Source organism: Pseudorasbora parva, chromosome 24, assembly GCF_024679245.1.
Source record: "Pseudorasbora parva isolate DD20220531a chromosome 24, ASM2467924v1, whole genome shotgun sequence".
Lineage (NCBI taxonomy): Eukaryota > Metazoa > Chordata > Actinopteri > Cypriniformes > Gobionidae > Pseudorasbora > Pseudorasbora parva.
In genome coordinates, this window is record NC_090195.1 from 16,674,651 (window position 1) to 16,693,546 (window position 18,896).

At 41.2% G+C, this 18,896-nt stretch overlaps 1 protein-coding gene across 1 annotated transcript in view; it reads left to right on the forward strand.

Annotated features, from left to right (window-relative positions):
• The first annotated feature begins 532 nt into the window (after positions 1–532).
• The window catches only part of cpa6 (carboxypeptidase A6), a 31,653-nt gene continuing 13,289 nt past the window's right edge, over positions 533–18,896 (forward strand). Inside the window, exons 1-2 of the mRNA XM_067435007.1 lie at positions 533–837; positions 5,418–5,493. Coding sequence (XP_067291108.1) covers positions 725–837; positions 5,418–5,493 — 189 coding nt within the window. The 5' untranslated portion in view covers positions 533–724. The remainder of the gene's footprint in view (positions 838–5,417; positions 5,494–18,896) is intronic.

An 18,896-nucleotide genomic window follows, 5' to 3' on the forward strand; every position in this document is an offset into this window, starting at 1 on the left:
GATGGGTAGGTTTAGGGGTAGAGTTAGTGTAAGGGTACAGAATATACAGTTTGTATAGTTTTATATAGGCTACGGTTTTATAAAAACCATTACGTCTATGGAGAGTCCCCAAAAGGGCCCCCCTAAATTGAAGTCCCCACGAGGAAACAAGCTTATAAATCATAGGCTACAAAAAGTTTTGGGTGATTAAGGATAGAGTTAGTGTAAGGGGAGAGAATATAGGCTTCAGTTTGTACATTAGGCTATAAAAGCCATTACGTCTGTGGAGAGTCCCCACAATATAAACCAGACGTGTATGAGTAAAAAAATAAAATAATTATAATTATGTTGCAGTTAATTATGTGTAGCCTATCTTAAAAAGTCAAATAAAAAAACACAACATCCATGACATCAACCGTAACGAGGCAGAATTCCGCTCTTAATAAATTTGAGAACTTCCACTGATCTCACTGGATTAGGTTCCCAACCCCTCTGACACCCCGCGTCACGTGACTACACGTCCAAAAACACTTTAAAAGACTCGGGATACCAACTAGAATTTCCACATGAATGATTTCGCATCTCTACGCCGAGAAATCGTCCCAGGAGTGGACAAACAGGACAGAAAAGTCTCACAGTTCCTTACCCTGAGATGAGTTCCATTCAGCATCCATAACGTTATGCACAGCGCAGCCTCTGATTAACTGCGGCAGAATCGCGTTTATTTATAGGCTAATAACTTAATATGGCATTGAGAATTATCACAGATTTCTCCAGTACGGTTTTACTCGGATGTGTTATGTTCAGCACCGCGCTCTATCCTGTCGACTCTTACCTCTACAACAACCGTTACGTCGGGTAAGTGTTTCATTCATTCAAAGTTTTAAACTAATGGAAGATATGTCTGACTCGCGAACGAATTGTATTGAACAGTTGGACTTTGGTGAATTTTTAATTCGCACAAGTGGACACAGAATACCATAACATAATGAAACGCATAACGATACATTATAGTTTTTAACTACATAGTTATGTAATTAAATAAAAATAGCTTGTAAAAAAGCGCACGCGGTGACTTAGGTTGAGTCCGAGTCGGTTGGTTCAAAAAGAATTGTCCGAATGAACCGATTCCCTCAAATGAATCAGTTGTCTATTTAGGAAGAATCCAGGGCGTAGGGACGAGGGGGAGTACAATAGCAAAATAGTTTAGAAGCATTGAAGTGCACTCTGACTAAAAACTAGAGATCAGTCTGTCTCTTCTTATGTCAACACCGGCTTTATAAGACAAAGCAGTTTCAGCGGGCCAAGATTTTTCCATTGCTAAGGTTGAAAAGCACTCCTCTAAGTGACATCTTAAAGTATGCAGTTGGTCTTTCTCGACAGGTATAAGCACGAAGTGCAAAGGACTTAAAGATCATAAAGGACGCAGAATGACAGTTTAGCAAACATATCTGTGTGATCTTTTGTTTATTTTTTTGTAGATTATCAGGTGGTTTGATGATGATAATCAAGGATCAGATATTAAAAAGTATTGTTTGATCTATAAGTGGATTTTAAATTGAATTTCCTGGCAGATATATGGGCTACATGTAGTTATGCTGATGGATCTAGTATTCTCCCTAAAGATGCTTTTTTTATTGTGAAAATGTCATGGGATAATTAGTCATGGAATATCTAAATATGTTACTTTTAATAAAAAATTGAGGCGTACATTTCCAGGCTTTAGATTAATGCAGATTAATACATTTTTAAAAAGTCATGGAAAAGTAGGCCTTTTAGTGAAAATTACCTAAACCGTGTTGAGGAAAGTTACTTCAGAAAAAAAGGGGGGAAAAAACATCACAATATTGTGTTACTCCCTAACAAAGTAACAACTTATGCATTAGTTACTTTTTTTATGGAAATAATGTATTAAGTAATTGCTTACTTTTTCTGACTTGGGTTGAGCTTGCTTGTTTGAAATGAATAAGCCTCAGGCTGACGGAATGTACAGTAGATGGTCAAGCAAACCTTTCATCTGAGCTGCCATTCTGGATTGCAGAAGAATTGGATACAGGAGAAAGTCCAACAATCTTACTTAGCGATAAGTAGTTAATTGAAAAAATCTGATTACGTAACATATGTTACTTGTAATGCATCACCCACCGTTAGTGAGTATAACATTTTAGCTAGAAAGTCATATACTGGTTTGAATAGCCTAAATTATGAGAGATTTTGGTGAATTTGGGAGGAATGTTCATCTTTCCCTTTTAATGAGTGTGGGATTTTACTGCTGTTCTACTTGTGACAGCTCTACTTTCAAATAGTTGTGAAAGTTTAAAAATGTCTCTATTTAATTTTTAATTTCCACTTTATACAGAAACATAATTTCATCAGTATATTAATGTTAAGCATCCATAGTCTCAAGTATGAATTATTCATGGCAAGGAGCAAAACAATTCACAAAGAGGCGAAAACACTTGTTTTCTACTTGTCAAGTTAAAATTTCAGCGTCCCATTGGTTTCATTCAGGCAGTATCATTTTAACTAGGTAGGGTTCTATAAATCCTTTCCTGTATTGGGTCAGTCATTGTGTTTTTCTTCATTCCATCAGATGCTTTACATTGGGCTATAAAACGCACCAATCAACGCCTCTTCACGTATGTGAGGGTGTGAAACCAGGAGGCATAACGTCATTCCTCACACATTCACACACCTATGTGTGATTGATTTTCCAGCTGACATCAGAAAGAGAAGGTCCTGGATGTTTCATTATGTAGGGCCGAAGTCAGGAAATAGAAACAACCAACAGGAAACACTAAAACAGATAGAACTGCGGGAAAAATCGCACAAAAAGTCCCCTATATAGTCAGCAAAATGAATGAGATCACGAAGAACCTTGCACCCTGCAGCTGAGGAGGGGTTTATTATTTATTTAAAGCATAAGCAGATATTGCATGACACCACACAATAAAGATTCTGTGGGAAATACCATCCAAGACATAAAATACCACACACAAAGACATTACAGGTGTGGCATCAAGCACAATTTCCTCTGCTCTTACCATTAGTGGGAGATGACGTCCCTAATGATGAACTGAGACCAGATTTGTGGCTTTCTTGTGTAATGACAGAGCCGGCATTGAGCTGCTTCGCACAATTACACCACAAAAAAGGAGAATGTAACCTGGAGCGTCAGCGTCACTCAAAGCCTAAAAATAGCAGATTGCTTTTAGTGATGTAATGAGGTCATCTTTGGTGTGTTTTGAACCGTTTCAGAGAAAATAACCCTCAGAGATGCGTTTATGTGTTATCTAGCTCAATAAAACTGCACTGTAAAAAATAATACCCTATATCTACTCAATAAAATTGTGGCAACAGATTACAAGCAATGTTATTAATTAAATTCAACACACTTAAAAATTGAGTTAGAATTAATCAAATTAGCACATTAAAAATCAACTATTCAAAATGAGTAACTGCAAACATAACACAAAATAATTAAGTAAAATTTAAACAAAAATATTGGTTTCCTTGGACAAAAACCTGACTATGGTAATTAATACTACTTAATGGAATTGATTTGATTTAACACAAAATTAAGTTGGTATTATTATTTTTAATGAGTGGATTAATTAAAATCATTTAATTAAATCTGATTGCAGGTATGAATAACAGACAGACATCAAAGATGAATTACAAACTCATTTTATTGCCAACAAGTCACAAATTTTGTATTCTCAGTGTGAACATTGACTATTCTTTACCATCAGAACTGCAACTTCAAGGCCTGTGAGAACTTCCAAGCATTCGATAACAATTCCAGTGTCATTTGGACTGTCACTTTTAGCTCCTGTCCTGGTCACAATTGCTGCCATCACAAGCTGTTCAATTCCTGACTGTTCTTCATTTTCCTTCAATCATAAACAGCAGTGAGACTCATAACCTAAGAAATATTGATTAAAAGAGAAAATCTAAACTCTGTTTGTATCTTACAATACTGATCAAACAAGTTAAGTCCAGTCAACAATATTATGGTTAAGTAACCAACAATAATTTATTTAAATTCACACATTTGGTATATTGAAATTAAGTTTGCATACGTTGAATTCTTTGATGAGATCTCCTGTACGTTCCCCAAGGAATTCTGTCATGCAGCGGATGTCCACCTCTCGTTATATCAACAGGACAATGTTCATCCTAAAAGACAGAAATTAATTAATGATATCTCCTCTAAGGGCCGTGACATTTACCAAACATGCTCTAAACAGTGCCAATAGCATAGCAACACCCTGGATAAGCAATCAAAATCAACAGCACATTTTAGATAAGTTAAATAAGTGAAAAATAATGCTTTTTCCTTTAAAATTTACTGAAGAAAACCAGATTAAAGGGTTAGTTCACACAAAATAAAATTTCATGTACTCACCCACGTCATCCGAGACCCATTTTTTGATTAAATCTGATCCACACATAGGCAGCAACGACAATGCACCTTTAAGGTCCAATAGGCCCTATATATTAAAAATTACATTCATATTACATCAAGTAGACAACTTGTACAATTTACAACAGCTTTTTCAAATATAAATTACATAATAGTCCTTACCTTTGTCAGAAATGAGTCTGCATCGAGGAACTCCAGTGCATGTGTGCCTCGTGCTGTGAGCTGCATTAAGCATGCGTTTTAACAGGAAATGCTTCTAAATTGAAAACAGCTTATTTGTATCATGTTGGATTAATTCAATATTCTCTCGAGTTGAAATTATTCAAAAATAATAGCTAAATCCTTAACAACCACATTTAGTAGATTTTATTCCAGTAATTTTAAAATAATTTCAATGCAAAAAACTGTCAAAAAAACAAGAAATTAATTTTGTTAAATAAAGTTTACATATTAAATTCAATGAAATCTACAAACCCACAGATTTAATTTTTACAGTGTGTCTGCTGGCTCCGTTGCTCTTGAAATATTAACATTAATCACTAGAGCTATTGCTCATACTTAGAGTTAAGGATTCAAACGATTCCATAACACGCTAAGTAATGAACTTCAGCATGCAAACATAAATTAAACCTCAAATCACGATTAAGATTTTCACTCGGTAGGCAATGTAATAGGAAAAAAAGTCCTATAGACTTGCACTAAATTACACAGAATGTTTTATTAAAGTTGAAAATAGTTGTCCCGCTTAATATTTTTGTGGAAACTGTAGAATTCTTTGAATAGAAAGTATTGTACAAATGTCTACTTTTGATCAATTTGATATATCCTTTTTGATTAAAAGTATTAATTTCTTAAACTTTTGAATGGTAGTGTATGCAACACATATTGACTAAATAATCAGTGGGAAATAGAAATTAATTGGTGATTACAATAAAATGTACTTGGTCAAAAAAAGAGTATGTATAAGAGCCATTGTATACTTTACAATAATTGCAATGCTTTATTTCTGCAGTGATCAAGTGTTCAGAATAATCCCCAGCAGCAACATAGAGGTTCAAGCAGTCAAACAGCTTTTCCAAAACCTGACGGTGAGTCCCTTATTTCTACAATACTCATGTAACATTACAAATGTGAAAGGTTATGGTTGGGGGTGTCATAAATCCTCACATAGACCCAGTATAATAATACTATTAATTTGTATCTGTGCTCTTCCTACTTGTATAACAACTTAACAAGTAGGAAATATATAAATTGTTTGCACTGCATACGTTATGAATTATATATAGATTAATCCTTATTAAAGGTCAAGAGGAGAGCATATTTAGTGAGCAATTACTTTTGTTCTTTACATTGTCATTATAAGTGGTTACTGTCACTTTAAAATATCTTCCGCTGTTGCACATGATATGGATGTGAGATGATGAAGTCGCAGTTACAAAACTTACAAAACGCGTGACTGTCCCCCACCTGCTCCTCTTCAGAAAATTTGATTTGCTGTCCCATTGATCACGAGATTTGCACAAGGGGTTTTGGTTTTTTTGGCAGGAGTGCCTTCTGTCTCTTTACGTCCATCATCCGTCTCTGTTTTGTTTTTCCCCGCGTTGTCACTCGTCATCTGACCTCACACACTAACCTCACGACAACGGCCATTGTAGGCTACTGCAGATGGCAGTTATGGCGAGGCTAGTTACAGAGCTCATAATGGAAATGTTTTTGTTTTTTTCCTCCGGTATTATTATTTTTTAATAATGCAGGTTAAAATATGGGATATTTACAGGAAAATACTAATACGGAAGGACGGCAGGAAAGAAGGGTAAAATACGGGACTTTCCCAGCCAAAACGGGATACTTGACAGGTATGACTTTCCCTTGAGCTTTTGATATATAAAAGGTCATGGTAATATAAGATTATCCTGCAAGTTTCAGAACTGATAACATCCTTGTTAGTCAATGAAACGCTTTTATAGACACCAGGCCCAAAAAACGATCATGTTCTTATCTTGACGTCGTCCACTGATGAAACGCCGCCTCTACAGAAAAAATAAGCACGTGTAATTCAGTAGCCCCACCCACCGACTTATCGGATCACGCTAGCCAGCAGCAATAAACATGGCGAAGAATATAGCAAGCTATTGCGCTATTCCTGGTTGTGGAAGAACACAGTCGCTGCATAAGCTTCCTTCGGATCCTAATATTAGGAATGTGTGGTTGAACTTTATTTTAATGAAGTTCCAGCGGATGTGGGGAAGACAATCGTTTGTATCGTTGTAAACAAATCTCACAATGCTATTCTTCTATATTGGATCCGACAGGAGGAATGGTGCAACACACTTATGTGAGTAAAACGTGTTTCTTATATGTAATAGTATTGCATATTATAGATCGTTTTGCTTATGTGTACATGTCTAACATACATTTAGCACGCTGGACTCAGACATGTATGGGCCAGGGATTGCAAAGCCCAACGTCCCAGCTAGGGCTGTGTCTTTTCCAGACGGGCTACCAAAACGTAAGCCCGTTAGCAGGCCAATGAATCTCTTAATATTCCTTTCTTGTTCTGCTATTCTCTGTCTCTTGACTTGACATTTGAAGGGCGCTCTCGCGCACGTGTATGTGTGTGTGCGCGGTTCGCACTTATATCGAACGATCGTGAGGGCTATGTAATACAAAAATAACAGTCTAATCAATCCCGGGTGAATGAGAAATAAATCATTGAGTTTGTTTGATAAAGACGTACTTGAATCATTCCGGTTGCCGCTTTCAAAACAATCCCTCCCTCATGTGAACTGAACTGACAGAGGCATAGATCAGACAGGAGCTGAAGCTCATTAAATACGCAAATCTTATCCAATCCTAGCTGTGGGCGTTAACTTCCAAGTCTCCAGTGGACACGCCCATTAAAACCAAGCGTTTTGGAGAGAGCCTCAAAACCAGTGTAGAAAATAGCCTATTACTTATTAGTTATGATGTTTTTGGATGTAAAAACCACACAAACGTCATTAGTTGACCGTTGACCTCAGCCAGTTCATGACACCTTTAACATCTTATTTAGGTTTATTGAAATGTCCTTCACACTAAGATAATAATGGTTCTTTTAATAACTGTTTATTAAAAGGGTCTTTGGGGTTCTTCTATGGCATCGTTGCAAAAACCCTCTTACAACCTAAGAGTGATTATGACATGAAGAATATGTAATTATATTATATTATTTTATTATATTATATTAAGATGTCTGATGCAAAAAAAAAATCAATCTGACATTTTTCTTTTAAATAAGCATTTTCATCAGGCTCCTATGTTTAGGTTCAGTAATTTCACTTTAATGGCAATGAAAAGGTTATTAGTCAGTAATGCCTTCTTTTCAAAAATGTCACTGATAAGAGTAAATTTCAAAACATAATAAAAATGCTAATTTAAAAGCAAAATGTCAGACAGTTTTTGCATCCGAAATCTTCACTTTTACCCCTATCTGCTATCTTTGATGTCACCACTTAGGATAGTCTGTAGTGAAGCGTTTGAGGAAACTTTTCTCAGTGACATCATCCCTGTTCACAGGCAACATGAAACAGAAACGTCTCAGGTTACGTATGTAACCCTAGTTCCCTGAGGGAACGAGACGCTGCGTCGAAACGCTGTGAGAACGCCTCTGCGTTAATGCGTCGTGAAGCGCCTGTAGAACCATTCCATCGGAAAAAAGATCGATCGTCGGCGTGATGACGTCATCGACCGGAAGCTATAAAACGTCCGTGAAAACAAACAGGAACTAACTTCTGATAAAGCCTGAAGTAAGTGATCACGGACACGCCGGGAGTATGGCAGAGCGACGCAGCGTCTCGTTCCCTCAGGGAACTAGGGTTACATACGTAACCTGAGACGTTCCCTTTCGGGGAACTCGAGCTGCGTCGAAACGCTGTGAGAACGCTTATACCCACATCGCCATAGGACCAAGTGTCTCGTATGTGTGAAGCCGAAGCGCACACGGTTACGAGAGTACCTGTGCCCCTACTGTAGATGCCAGGTCTAGTTCGTAGAACCTGACGAAGGTAGAAGGAGACGACCATCCGGCCGCGTTACATATATCATGGAGGGAAGCCCCCGACAAAAGTGCTTTAGAAGCAGCCATACCCCTGGTTGAGTGCGCCCGGACAGCCAGTGGAGATGGCTGCCCGGTAGCTTCATAAGCAAGTGAGATGGCCTCGACCACCCACTTGCTCATCCTCTGCTTGGATACTGGAGCCCCCTTCTTAGGGGGTCCAAAGCAAACAAACAATTGTTCAGTTTTTCTCCACAGGGCAGCTCTGTGGACATAAGTATCCAGTGCCCTCACAGGACACAGCAGATTTAACCTTTCCTGGTCTGACGTCATAAATGGAGGAGGACAGAAGGCTTGTAGAGTGATGGGGCCCCGTGGGCTCGTAGGAACCTTGGGGACATAACCCGGCCTGGGATGCAGAAATGCTTTCACCATCCCTGGCGCGAACTCTAGACATGAGGGCCCTACTGACAGGGACTGAATATCTCCTATCCTTTTAAGGGATGAAATGGCCAAAAGGAAGATAGTTTTCAAGGTGAGGAACTTATCCGAAACCTCCTCTAGAGGTTCGAACGGAGGTCCGGACAAGCCCCTCAAAACAATGGCCAAGTCCCATGCCGGGACCCTCGAGTGCATAACTGGCCTCAACCTTAATGTGCCACGAAGGAAGCGTGTAATTAGAGGGTGTCTTCCCAAAGACACTCCACTGCAAGGGACGTGGACAGCACCCAAGGCCGCCACGTACACCTTAAGTGTGGAGGGGGTCAACCCTGCAGAGAACCTCTCCTGCAGGAACTCCAGCACTGTACCAAAAGGGCAGTTAACTGGATCCCACTGGCGTTCTCTGCACCATGCTGAGAAAAGTCTCCATTTCAAAGCGTACAGCTTCCTTGTGGACGGAGCTCTGGAGTGTAGGATGGTCTCTACGACCTCGGCCGAGAGACCCTCCTCTATGAGCCTAGCCCCCTCAGAGGCCAGGCCCACAGTTTCCACATCTCTGGGCGTGGGTGCAGGAATCTCCCGCCCGCCTGAGAGAGTAGATCCCTCCTGGTCGGAATCTCCATCGGAGAGCCTTCCAGGAGAGATATCAGGTCCGAAAACCATACTCGGGTCGGCCAGTTCGGAGCCACTAGAAGTACCTGGGCCCCGTCCCGGCGTACCCTCTCCAGAACTCCTGGAAGCAAGACAATCGGGGGGAAGGCGTACAGAGGCAGCCTCGGCCACTCCTGTACCATGGCATCCAGCCCCAGCGGGGCCGGATGGGTCAGAGAAAACCACCGCGGGCAGTGAGAGTTCTCTGCCGAAGCGAACAGGTCTATCTCTGCTTTCCCATAAACCTTCCAAAGGAGCTCCACCACCTCTGGGTGGAGTCTCCATTCCCCGGGCCTCGGCCCCTGTCTCGACAGGCTGTCTGCTTCCTGGTTCAGGGCCCCCGGGATATATACTGCCCTGATTGACAGCAATTTCCCTTGGGCCCACAGGAGGATCCGATGTGCCAATTTGTCCAACGGACGAGACCTCAGACCCCCCTGGTGATTTATATAGGCCACCACGGACGTGTTGTCTGTTCTGACTAGTACATGGTGGCCCCTGAGGTCGGGCAGGAACTGTTTCAATGCAAGAAACACTGCGAGCATCTCTAGCCGATTTATGTGCCAGTGCCGCTGATGTTCCTGCCATAGACCCTGGGATGAGCGACCACTCATGGTCGCCCCCCAGCCCGTGAGAGAGGCGTCTGTCGTTAGCGTTACGCGACGAACATGAGCCCCCAACACGGGACCCTGAGATAAAAACCCCGGGTTTTTCCACATGACCAGAGCACGTAGGCATCGCCGCGTGACTTTGATCGTGCGGAGCGGATTTCCCCTCGGGGAGAACCCTTTTGTTTTGAGCCACCACTGCAGTGGCCTCATGTACAGTAGGCCAAAAGGTATCACGTTGGACGCTGCTGCCATGAGACCTAACAGTTTCTGGAACCGTTTCACAGTGACGGCTCGGCCTAGCTTCTGTTCTTTGGCGGCTGCCAGGATCGATGCTATGCGTGTTGGCGATAATTGCGCCCGCATAATTACCGAATCCCAGTTCACACCTAGAAAAGTGGTTCTCTGAGCCGGAGAAAGCACACTCTTCTTGGCGTTCAGCCTCAACCCCAGCTTCGACATATGGGCGAGAACAGCATCTCGATGCTGAACCGCCATCTGCTCTGTATTCGCTAGAATCAGCCAGTCGTCGATATAGTTCAGTATGCGGATGCCCTGTAGACGCAGCGGCGCCAGAGCTGCATCCACACACTTGGTGAACGTGCGGGGTGACAGTGCTAGACCGAAGGGAAGTACACGATATTGGTATGCCTCTCCCCCGAAGGCAAACCTCAGGAACTTCCTGTGATGTGGAAGGATGGAGACATGAAAATACGCATCTTTGAGGTCTATGGTGACAAACCAATCCTCCGATCTGACCTGCGCTACAATCTGTCTGAGTGTAAGCATCTTGAATTTGAGCTTGGCCACCGAGCGATTCAATAGCCGCAGATCTAATATCGGGCGTAAGCCCCCATCCTTCTTCGGCACGATGAAGTAACGGCTGTAAAAGCCAGACTCCCTGCTGGGAGGGGGAACCCTCTCTATAGCCCCTTTTTGCAGGAGTGTCTCTACTTCCTGTGCCATTACCAGAGCCTGCTCCGGGCCCACCTCTGTAGGTAGGACACCGCAGAAAGGAGGTGGCCGACTCTTGAATTGAATGGCGTACCCCCTTTCTACTATCTGCAGGACCCAACGAGATATATTTGATAGACGTTTCCATTCGTCTAGAAAATCTACTAAGGGAACCAGCCTCTCGAGGCTGGCCTCTGGTGTATTTTGAGCAACAAATACAGTGCCCTGAAGCGGCGGACCGGCAGGGAACGACTGACTTGACTGCTCGGGGGCCCCCCGGAGGGGGTGCGGACCACCCTCGGGTGGCCCGCGGAGACCGACTGCGCCCCGGCATTGCGGCGGGGTTGGCAGCGCGGCCCCCCGAGGGTGCCGTAGGGAAGCGGGTACCGTTAGCAGGGGTAAGCACCGCTTCCCTATGGGGGGAACCACCCTCAGCGTCCTGACGCTTCTGGCGTCAGGAACGCTTCGACGAGGCCTTCTTGGCGATCAGGACTGTCCGCAGATCAGCCCTGCCCCTCGAAGGCCTCGCCTGAGAGCGCCGCCCCCCGTCCCCGCGCTGAGGGGGAGCTCGAGCGGCGACGCTCTGCTTTTGTTGTGACCTGTGAGCGGAGCTCGTACTCGGCTTGGGCTGCCTGATGTCAGCGGCAGCCCCAGGGACCTGGACCCGGAGAGGGAGAAACTGCTTTAGCGCCGCAGCTTGTTTCTTTGACTCCTGGAACCTCTCGGTGACAGTGTGTACTGCGTCACCGAAGAGGCCACCAGGAGACAGCGGCGCGTCGAGCAGAAAGCTCTTCTCCCTCTCCTTGATTTCGGTGGGGTTGAGCCATAAATGTCTCTCCGTAGCCACCAATGCTGCCATAGAGCGGCCAACACATCTGGCCGTCTCTTTGGTGGCCCGGAGAGTCAGATCAGCTGCTGTTCTCAACTCATTTATGACATCACCCCCCACTTCATCGCGTCCATCTAAGTCCCTGAGCAAGTCAGCCTGATACGCCTGCATTATCGCCATGGTGTGTAGGCATGCAGCAGCCTGACCTGCCGCCGAGTACGCTTTGCCCACCAGTGCCGACGTTGTTTTCAATGGTCTGGTGGGCAAAGTCGGGGCCTTTAGGGACGATGCCGAGGAAGGCGAGAGATGGCTCGCGAGCGTCTCTTCAACCTTTGGCATCGCCCCATAACCGTAGTGCTTCAGCCCCATGATGTTGCTATAGACCGAAGTCTGAGGGCTGAACACACGGTATGATGCCGGTCTCCTCCATGATGTTGCCACCTCGGTGTGCAAATCATGGAAGAATGGCAGGCCCCGCCGCTGAGGTTCTGAAGCGCGAGCGGGCAGGAATCTCTCATCTAATTTACTAGATCTTTTCTTTCCTGCCTCAGATCTCTCTACGGGCCAGTCAATATTTAATCTGGCCACGGCTCGCGTTAGAACCTCAACGAGCTCCTCACTCGCAGGGGACTGAAGTGGCGAATCTTCAGTCGCGATGCTCTCAACGTCCACCTCCTCGGAGCTGGATAGTTGGAGCACCGGCGGCTCTCTCGGGGGGGAAGAAACCGCAATGCGTGCTTCCAAGCCCCGAGAAGAACCGCTGGATGGAGCAGGTGAGGGCAGAGATAAGGCAGTGCCCGTCTCAAACCCCTCTGCAACATCCAATTGTGAACCCCACGACTGCAGCCTCCGCTCTGCCTCGGCAGCAGCGGGACCAGAGCCGCGGGGAACACGAGCCGAGGCACCCTCCTCGAAGAGTGCCCGGCGGGAGCGCAGCGTTCTCAGTGGCATACGCTCACAGTGCTCGCAAGCAGCCCCCTCGAGGGCTGCCTGGGCATGCTGCGCTCCCAAGCATGCAACACAGAGAAGATGTGTGTCCCCGCCCGTGATGTAGCGTGGGCAGGGAGGAACACACTTTCTGAAATTGCTGCTTTCACTCGCCATTTCTATCTATTTTATTTTCTCTTTTTTCTGTTAATATATGAAATATTTAACAAAAGGGTGGAAAATCTCTGATAATAGACAGACAAAAACACCAAATAGACAGACAGGTTCACACAGATCGCTTACTGAAGGCACAGAAGCTAGTTCCTGTTTGTTTTCACGGACGTTTTATAGCTTCCGGTCGATGACGTCATCACGCCGACGATCGATCTTTTTTCCGATGGAATGGTTCTACAGGCGCTTCACGACGCATTAACGCAGAGGCGTTCTCACAGCGTTTCGACGCAGCTCGAGTTCCCCGAAAGGGAACAGGAACATTATGAACACATGCTCCTCAGCTGATCGAAAACAAGATATACCTGACTGTAACTTTTTTAGTCCCAAGAAAGATTGAAGAGGTTCCAAAAAAGTATTTATTATACAAAACAAACCAAATTAATCCACAAAAAGCAAGTAACATGACCGCGTGCGACGAATGCAAAACAAACAATACTAGACACTGAATGCTGGGATTTAAAAGGGTCATTAAATGTGCTTTTTATACAAGTTAATATGATTCCTCAGTGTCTAAATGAAAACTTTGTAATGTACTTTAATTAAAAATTCTCATTAGTATTGTAAGAAAACACTCATTTTACCTGGTCAGAAACAGCCACTGCCAACACATATTTCCATACAATCAGCTTGTAAAAGTGCATGTACCATTAAATTACCCCTTTAAAGGATTAGTTCATTAGGCAATATACCCCAGGTGAATAAAGTAAAAAAGAAAAAAATACTAGGTATCAAGCTTACCCAGTTGATTAATTACATTAAGAATTGCAAAAAAAAAAAAATGCATTACAAGTTTTCTGAAATGTTATGTTAAATATGCAAATGAGGCAATTGTCTAATTAAATATGTATTAATTAGCAAACATTTCTAGTACAAAAATCTGAACATTACATAAAGCCACGGTCAAAATTGGTTCAATTTTTTTATTTTATTTTTACATGTTAGAGTCAAAGGTTTTTAAAAGGGTGATTTAGAGTATCTCTGTATCACTCCATAAATCTGAAAATACTGTCAACAGCCATAAAAATTATATTTTCACATTTTTTTGGAATAAAATGCAGTATATCATCAGGTAAATTATATGAACAAAACACTCTTGCTTCAGTGTAAAGATAGAAATAAAATCTATGTAAGTGCTACTAAAGTAGGAGAAAAAAAAACTCATTGTGAGAAAACCTTTTAAGATATATACTGTAAATAGATAAAGCACTATAAAAGATCAATTAAAAAGTGTATTTTGGATATTTTCTTTCCACTATTTTGAAAACAAAAAAACTGTTTATGAAAAGCTAAAAAGCCCAAAATCTCAAAATTTGAGGGGACAGCCATTTGTAGTGGTATACGAAATCATAGTGGATGTTATTGAGTGCATTCATTCAATCCCAGATTGCACCACAATAATGAGTGTACAGCCGATGTACACACAGCAACTGTCCGAATTCGGTCACTTGTTTTCCTTCACTCCTATTATTGTAGTAGGGAATATTAATTAAGGGTTTAGGGGGTGATTTCGCATACAGCCATGAAATGGTGATGAACTAACTACTGTAATTACAGACAGATGTGATGAATGTCTATGGTAACTAATGAATGGTGGGAAACAAGAACAAAGGGAACAGAGAAACAAACTAAAAGTCCATTAAAATTACATGAAAAGAGCATGACACTGACATGGAAAAAACTGAAGAAAAAAAAATGCATATGCTGGTGTTTTAAAGCATGGCAGCTGGTTTGAGCTGGTTATGAGCTGGTTTAAACTGGTCAAGTGCTGGTCCTAAGCTGGTCCTAAAAAATTAGCTCCAGCTTAGGACCAGTTTAAACCAGCTCATGACTAACTAAGGACCAACTCAAATCCAGCTGACATGCTTCAAAACATACCTTTTACCTAAGTTTATAAGCTTATCAACAGCTCTTAATTAAACATGACTAGTTAGACAACACAGAGTATCACATTTAGCCCTAATTCAATTGTATGTTGTATTTTCCTGAATATAATATATTATATGTACTGTAAATTTAGGAACTAGATTCAACATCATAGATTTATAATTATTCTATAGTTTAAAAAAGTGAATCAAAAAGTCACAATTAAGTATTTGCTTTGACTTTAGCAACTAAACAAAAGCCAATTATTTAATTTAGATATGTTTATATATTACTAGATATGAAGTAATATTACATTGTCGTAAATGCCATGCTTTGTATGTACACATCCACTTAATCTGTAAGGAAGAGATTCATAAAATACTGATGAAATGTGACTATGGTAAGTGTAATATGATATCAGAATATCATCTCAAACTGAGCAGTGCTGAACTTTACAATGCTTGGTGTGGAGAACTCAAAAACAGAGAGGTTTTCAGGTCTGCACTCACGGAACGGTCTGCAAACTATTATATCAATTTAGTCATTGATAGGCTAGTGTGCTACTTGGCCGGATTTTCTCTTGGCTGAAGTAAGGCAGAGGTTTGCAAACAGGTGTCCAGGGACCTCTGGGGGCCACAAGAGGGTTTGAGGTCTGCAGAGTGAAAATAAAATGTTTTACATACCTTTTATTATTTATTTATTTGATGTTTTGATGATATTGATTGTGAAAAGCTCTATGAAAAATAGAATCAAGGTTATAGATTTAACATCGTTTAAATGGTTATTTGCAGAAAAGAAAGATACACAGAAGTTAGTCATTATTTTTAATAATTTGTTTTGGCTTCAGTACTAAACAATATAATTTAATTTAAGTAAAACTACCCCCTCCTGTCTGTGTGATTTATAAATGGGTCTTTATACATCAAAATACAGTATATCTGCCGGAGTCTTTCACTAGAGAATCCTTTAGCATAAAAACATCAACAACAAAAAAGTTTACACAAATTCTTGTTCATCTGTGTTTAGTACATTGTACCCTTTTAAATTCAACTCAAACAAACAAACAAACACACACTTCATTGATCCGCCATCAAAATGCACAAGTACGCAATGCAACGTACATGTCTCTTTATCGGAGCAAAATAATGCTTCCATGACACTCAAAACTGCCCTGTTATAGCTAACATTACAACAACAACATATCTTGGTTCTGTGAAAAATAGAGAAAGCAGTGTTACTCATGTATTAAGCAGAAATAAAGTAACCTCTGTGTCGTTTTCCAGGCCTTCCCTTTTAGGTTTCTCCAGCATTAGAAAGCTTTTCTAATATTAATTCGGACCTTAAAGCTCTTGTCTGATCATAACCCCTTTTCTTCCAATGATATTTCTTTTGTAATGTCTCTCAGCAATCTATCTTTCTACAGTCTGTATCTAATTTCTTTACATTTTAAAGGCTGCGTCCTCCGGAGAAAACATCCTGTGAAGGATGGAGTACACGGAGTGTCCTCAATCAGAATTAAACGAGACGTCCTTTGTAGGACACAAAGAAGTATCACATTGCTATGCCAACATGTTCAGCTTCGTTGCACTCTCACGCCCGTTATATGAATGAAACGTATTCATAACTTGAAAATGCCTATGACATGTTTCTTGTCTTGACAGCAATGTACTGTTCTAAACGTTTAAAAAGCACTAAACACTTTTAATCCTGTTTACCACAACTATCTGTTTCAGGTAATAAAGCTTAAAAAACAAAAAGAAGCTTAAAACTAATTACATTTGAACACCACATCAACGCTTGCATGTATATCTGGCGGTGGTGCCGTTTTTTCATAAAAATAAAAAAAAGACGGTTGTTAACGGCAAAGCAAAGAATTGTGGGTTATCTGCAGCAGCGAAGGAGACACCTCATGCACACTCCGAATTCCTGTGAAAGAAGGCCGCATTGAAGGTCGCATTTGGAGTGTCCTTCTCACTTTTTTGAAATGAGACGGCCTTATGACGCAAGCAGCCTTCAAATGCGACCTCCGGCAGGACGCAGCTTTCCGAAATGAGACACAGCTTTCTTTTTTCAAATCTCCCTCTTGCTCACTCTCCACCCATCATGAATGGATACGCCCCCTACTGCTGATTGGCTAAAAGTGTGTTGTGCTGCTCAGTCCACCCGAAATTACAACAGAAATTGCCTAAAAAGTCTTGCAGACAAGCATCACTAGCATTCCTATAATAATCAAGGGTGTTTTTTTACCACCTGCTCTTTTTTAGAAGACATGTTCGTCATCTCTATCTCATGCTTTCTTTGTGTATGCAAAATCTGTTTCAAGATATAGGCCACATGCCATCAAAACAAACATGTCAAGTCCGTTTCATCTGCCAGGTTTGTGAGCATCTGTTAGGAATGCAGCACGGCAGTGAGGAGTTTTTCTGCCTGCGCATAACCAGCCCTGAGTGGATCTATTTTATGACTGGTATTAATGCTTTTTAACCAAGAGGCATGAATTGAAGGTTTGTTGTTTTTTTAGCAGATGTCCTATAATATTACATACAAATACATATTGTATGCCAATATAATTCATAACTTTTTTTATGCACCATTTAGGACTAGAAATTGTATTTGGTGTTAAGATGGGCTACTTGAATCTCTCTACTCTTTGTCATCTTACTAAATCGGCCTGTTGTTGTAGCCAAAGTCAACAGTGTAGTGGCTTGGCAGGCCCACAGAGGAGGCTGATGATGCAAATCTGAGGTTATGCTTCAGGGACTGGTATCTGGGCTGCTACAAAGGCTCCGGCATATGTTGGCAATCTAAAGTGGTTTTGTGAATCCACACACAGAAATAGACAATTTCGGTCAAACACTGTGATCATGTTGGCTCTCTGAAGCTCTGCAGGTTTTAAACGGTCTATGAATGGGCTGAGTAAGTATGTCTCTACAGATCTTACAGCACTGGAAAAAGCTTTATCAGTAATCTCAACTCTGGTTCAAAGATCTAACCATGTGTGATAAACTGCTTGAATTTCAAGGACCTGATTTCTTCTTAAAGATTCCTTTATCCGTTAATTTGTGTACATGAACAAACATATTTATTTAGTTTGTAGCTAAATTGAACATAATGGTATGAACATGTTGAAATTATGTATGTTCTCATTGAAATTATGTATGTGGAATGTCATGTTCTACTACATGCATATGACATCTCAATAATGTCACTGTGTTTACATTTGCTGAAACACCAAATTTGCAATCAAAAAGAAGTCCAAAGAAGTAATTATTAAACCTTTCTTAAATTCTCTGAGTTGTTATTTGCATTTATTTTATAGGTTTTGTCAATCACTATTTTAGCAGAAACATTGAAGACAAAGTTACTTAAAGACGGCATGAAATCAAATTACAAATATGTAATATTGTAGTGTTTACTATAAATTATTTATCTGTGCATTTCATTAATTTTTAAAAAATGTATTTACCCATATAATTTTTAATTAAATACATTAACCTCCCCTCGAAACGACTTCTCTCCCAGTCATGTGCTATTGCACGAGGGCGGGGCTATCGCGCTGCACCGCCGCCATGTCTCGTAAAAGTCTCGTTTCTGTACCGCCTCTCAGACACCGGTTGCTGAGGGCAATCAAATCTGCCTCCATTTTGTTACACTGTAAAAAATTATTTAGAAAAAAAGTTACCTGGTTGCCTTAAAATTTTGAGTTCATTGAAATTAAAATTTTGAGTTAATACAATGAAAATCTTTTGAGATTCGACAACTTTTTAAAAAATATTATTAAAAGATTTTGTAAGCATATTGGGTAACTGTGTGTTTTATTTGTGATGACGCAGTTAAATATGCCAAATAGTGCTATTTTCCTGATTTATCAAATTTTTTATGTGGTTCAGATACAATAATATTTTGAGTTTCTATTAAACAAATTTCGTATCCACTCAAATTTTTAATTTC